This window comes from Anolis carolinensis, chromosome 1, assembly GCF_035594765.1.
Source record: "Anolis carolinensis isolate JA03-04 chromosome 1, rAnoCar3.1.pri, whole genome shotgun sequence".
Taxonomy (NCBI): Eukaryota; Metazoa; Chordata; class Lepidosauria; order Squamata; family Dactyloidae; genus Anolis; species Anolis carolinensis.
In genome coordinates this window covers 79,264,008-79,269,213 of record NC_085841.1, presented here as the reverse complement: position 1 = coordinate 79,269,213, position 5,206 = coordinate 79,264,008, and the positions used below count along the sequence as shown (strand labels likewise).

The 5,206-nt window shown below is 42.5% G+C and overlaps 1 protein-coding gene across 1 annotated transcript in view; it reads right to left on the bottom strand.

The window, feature by feature from the left end:
* epm2a (EPM2A glucan phosphatase, laforin) overlaps positions 1–418 on the bottom strand; it is an 81,467-nt gene extending 81,049 nt beyond the window's left edge. Inside the window, exon 1 of the mRNA XM_003215748.4 lies at positions 92–418. Within this exon, the coding sequence (XP_003215796.1) occupies positions 92–368 (277 nt within the window). The 5' untranslated portion in view covers positions 369–418. The remainder of the gene's footprint in view (positions 1–91) is intronic.
* Positions 419–5,206: the final 4,788 nt, after the last annotated feature.

Sequence of the window (5,206 nt, the reverse complement as noted above, 5' to 3'; positions counted from 1 at the left end):
TGGAGACTACTGTATTTTTTAGCCAGCTTGGCCACGCCCCCTCCTCTGGCGCACGCGCAGAACAAGGCGGCGAGCGCGCGAAGGCTGTTACCTTCCCAGATGGTGTCTCCCGTCTCGCGCCGCCTGAGGAACTTGTACCAGAAGGTGGCTCCGGCCTCCTCCCCCTCCTCCTCGGGCACCATCGCCACCTCCGCCAGCCACAGGACGGGCTCCTGGGCCGGCAGGGGCGCCAGCGGCCGCGCGGGCTTCATGGCCAGCGCTTGCTTGGGCTCCCACTGGCCCAACTCCGGGCGGGAACCCGACACGCAGAGCGCCGTGCCGCCGTCGGCCAGCCGGGCGGGCACGATCACCCCGAAACGAAACAGCATGGCGACGGGAGCCGGGCCACTAGAAGAAACTGGGGAGTGTGGGCATTCAGGGAGGGGAGAGAACACGGCTGAGCTTCCCCTCACGGCCGCTAGGGGCGAAAGGCAGGGGAGCTACCACCAGCCAAGTCCTAATAGGGACAGTCAAAAGATATCCTCTCGAAAGGGGAGGGGGGAGAAAGAGAGGGAGGAATCACGTGACGTGCGCGGGGGGGGGGAGGAGCCTCCAAACCCAAGTCTTCCGACTTCAGCTCCCAGGATCCTTTACCATTGCTCCACGCAGCCGAGGCTTCTGGGAGCGGAAGCCCAAAACATTAGAATTTGGGAAGCGCTGAGTCATAGTGTTTTGTGTGCTCCGTGTTTGGGACTTCTTAGAATCCCGAAACCTTGTCATGGAACTGAAGAACAAAATACTCGAAGGACCACCGTTTGGGAATCGCTACTCTTTTTGTTGTTCATTCGCTTCCGACTCTTCCTGACCTCATGGACCAGCCCACGCCAGAGCTCCCTGTTGGCGTGGCCACCCCCAGCTCCTTCAACGTCAAGCCAGTCGCTTCAAGGATACCATCCATCCATCTTGTCCTTGGTTGGTCCTCTTCCTTTTTCCTTCCATTTCCCCCAGCATCATTATCTTCTCCAAGCTTTCCTATCGTCTCATGATGTGGCCAAAGTACTTCATCTTTGCCTCTAATATCCTTTTTTCCAGTGAGCAGCCGGGCATTGTCTGGAGGATGGACTGGTTGGATCTTCTCACGGTCCATGGCACTCTCAGAATTTTCCTCCAACTTTTGGATTGTCAAAATGCAACTCATTCCAGATTCCTTTGGAGTCTTGCCTCTTTTGTTCATAGCAGCTTTTTTGTTTGGGAGGGGGGAGCACAACTGCTCCCTCGTCTCCTCTGTATACCCTAATAACTGGCATTATTAAACTTCTGCCACTTTTTTCCCAAAGCTTCCAGTTAAAGCTTTAAAAGGAGGCCTTTCCTATATAGTTGAAGAGTCCTTTTGATCATTTCCCAGATGTGATATACAGTAGAGTCTCAATTATCCAAGCTAAACGGGCCAGCAGAAGCTTGGATAAGCGAATATCTTAGATAATAAGGAGGGATTAAGGAAAAGTCTATTAAACATCAAATTAGGTTATGATTTTACAAATTAAGCACCAAAACTTCATGTTATACAACAAATTTGACAGAAAAAGTAGTTCAATAAGCAGTAATGTTATGTTGTAATTACTGTATTTACGAATTTAGCACCAAAATATCACGATATATTGAAAACATTGACTACAAAAATGGCTTGGATTATCCAGAGGCTTGGATAAGCGAGGCTTGGATAAGTGAGACTCTACTGTAGTTTCATTTCATTTTTCACCTGACAAATAAATGAAATATTGGGTTGCTGTGGGTTTTCTGGGTTGTATGGCCATGTTCTAGAATCATAAGAGTTGAAGAGACCTCACGGGCCATCCATTCCAACCCCCTGCCAAGAAGCAGGAAAATCATTCAAAGCACCCCCGACAGATGGGCAACCAGCCTCTGCTTTAAAAGCCTCCAAAGAAGGAGCCTGCACCACACTCCGGGGCAGACTGGAGTTCCACTGCCAAACAGCTATCACAGTGAGGAAGTTCTTCCTAATGTTCAGGTGGAATCTCCTTTCCTGTAGTTTGAAGCCATTGTTCCACATCCTAGTCTCCAGGGCAGCAGAAAACAAGCCTGCATTCTTGATGTTTCTCCCACATCTATGGCAGGCATCCTCAGAGGTTGTGGGGTATATTGGAAACTAGGCAAGTGGGGTTTATACAGAGTGTTTGAAAAAGAACTCGCTAGTTTTAAGTATAAATACATTAAAACTAGAGCGTGCTTTTTCAAATACCCTGTATATCCGTGGAATGTCTAGGATGGGAAAAGAACTCTTGTATGCTTGAGGCAAGTCAGAATGTTGCAGTTGGCCACCTTGATTGGCATCAAATGGCCTTTCAGCTTCAAAGCTGAGTTTAGAGTGGTCCAGCATTTCTGTGTTCTCACAGAACATGGTGTGGACAATTTCAACAGAAAGGAGGAAATCATGAAAATGAACAAAATCTGGCTCCCAGTGTTTAAAAAACTCTTAATATCAGGACAGTAAATACAGAACATTCAGAAAATGGGACGTCCAGGCATGAAACAATCAAGGCCAGCTAATACCTCCTAACAAAGGATACCTCCAGCAGGAAGCAGCCAGGCTTTGAAGCTGAAAGGCCATTCAATTCCAATCAGGGTGGCTAACTGAAACATTCACACTTGCCTCAAGCATACAAGAGTTCTTTCTCCCATCCTAGACATTCCACAGATATATAAACCCCAATTGCCTAGTTTCCAACAAACTTCACAACCTCCGAGGATACCTGCCATAGATGTGAGCAAAACATCATAAGACAACGCTTCTGGAAGATGACCATACAGCATGGAAAACACAGCAACCCAGTGATTCTGGCCATGAAAGCCTTCGCCAATACAAATGAAATATTTTATACAATAACTCCCAGATCTGGCTTCCACTTACCAATCATAGATATTTCAAGTTGGTTTGCTTTATTTTGGTGAGGATGCTCCAAGACAGCTTGGAAGAGGAAACAAAACTATTGTTTCCCCATATTTAACTTCACAAAGTGTCATAAGTGCTTCTTCTTTTGGGAAGAGGGCATGTTACAAAGAAATAATAGAATGTATTAACAACTTTCACATGTTGATGAAAAAAGTTCAACAAAAAGATCCAGAGATTGTACCTTGTATTGATATACAATGAGCTTACACCACCTTGCAGAATCAATCATACATACTATTAGGTTTTTTCATTACCGTATTTGTTGTGGATTCAATTGGCATTACAGTCTGATGTAGGCAAGACACTCAACATTATGAAGGTGTCATGTTTTCACTGTGACGTGCCTAAACAAGCTGTGGTGCAATCTGCCTGCCTGAAGATTAAATGCACCTGTTTTCTGGAAGGCCTGTTTGATAGAAAGCAGATAGTATAAACAAGTGGTGTCACAAAGCCCACGGAGCTCTCCAAATAAATGTGGGATAAAGTTGTGCAAAAGCCTCCTTCCTCAACACAACGGTTTCAACATCCTCCAGACTCACCATAAAATTGAAATAATCCAGTTGAAGTATGACTACTTAGGGATAGCTCCTGCCAAAAATCAATGAGTGGGTGAGGACATGAATCAGAAACAATGAAGATGCTAATGATTACTCAGGAGCTATAGACCCTAGGGTTTGTTTTTTTTTGGGGGGGGGAGGTGTCCGTAGGATGCATATCAGCATGCTGCACAATGCTGGCCATTTATGGAAGAGTAGTAAGAAATCTGTTGCTGCAATAAACACATCCATAGGTTACTAGTCAGATTGGATCATAATTTTTAGCTTTGCTGCAGAACAGTGGCACAAAGCAAAGAGTACATGTTGACCAGAGAACACTTGCTCGTTTTGGCTGAACTTTTCAATCTGTTAAGGTCATTTTGTCATCTGCAAATTAAATAATTATGTTGTTTATCCTGTCAATTAAAGATGTTGAACCACAATGGGCTTAAAAGAGAATGCTGTGATATATTGCCAGTACCTCTTTCCAGGATAAAAAGGAGCCACTGGTGAGTATTATTTTGTGTTCAGTTGGGAAACCAGTGAAAAAATCCACAATACCATCGTGTTGCCTAAATTTAACAAGCTTATCTGCAAGAGTATACTGAGGATTTTTTTTCAAAAATCTGACTGTAATCAAGGTATGTCACTACAGTATTGCTCTGAACTACAAAATTAGTTATAAAAAAAAACTACAGGCTTCTTTTGTATCTAATCTCTTCTATGTCTATTTATCTTCCCCTTCCCTTACTGATAATGTCTTTCCAAAAATTCCCAAAATATTATGTTTAAGTTTAATTTTGTTATTTTTAGGTGAGTTTTATAAGTTTAAACTGAGGTTATTTTATTTATTGTTTTGATTTGATTTGTCGTTTGTCTGTTTTTGTTATTGAATGCCTCTCTGTTACTTTTTTTTTGGAAACCGAGTCTCTTCGGGGAGATAGGACGGGTTATAAATAACTGAATAATAAAATCCTTAGGAGAAAGGTATTTTTCTGTTATCTGAAAATTCATTAGATCTAAAATTGCTTTCTAAACTGTTGATAGTAATTTCCAGAAACACTGCCATAACTGAAGATATGTATGAGAATTAACTTTTAGACATTAATACACAATAGTGGATAGATGTACAGTTAGCCCTCCACATTTGCGAGGGTTGGGGCACAATAGCACCATTAAAGTGAAAAACTAAATAAAAGCAAATGCTATTTTTCTTTATCTGAGGAAACACTGCTCTAAGAATATTGATCCTCCAGCTTGACTCTGCTAGAAAATGACTATATAGTTGCTCTGGAGGACCTATTGATTCCCCAAGGGACTATTTTAATCCACAAAAAATCAAATCCATAACAGTTAAACCCACAAATGTGGAGGGTAGACTGTCATAGCCACCAGCAAATGATTTCATATTAATGGTAAAGTCAGACAAAAAAAATTATACAGTTCAAATTACCAACAAAAATACACCCAAAATAAAAGTTAGCCTTCAAATGTCTAAAATGTTCATGTGGAATACACAAAGACAGAGAAAATCTTACTATAGGTTCTAAAAATCATGGTGACATTCCTTCACTACTGTAAATATATTTCCGCTTACTAAGCAGAATCAAGAAAAATCCAGCTTACTTAGACCAGGTAGAATAATGTTATCCTTCATATCATGTTGAACTGCAACACTTCAGTAGTTCCGATAGTGAGGAACATTGGGAGTTGTAGTCCC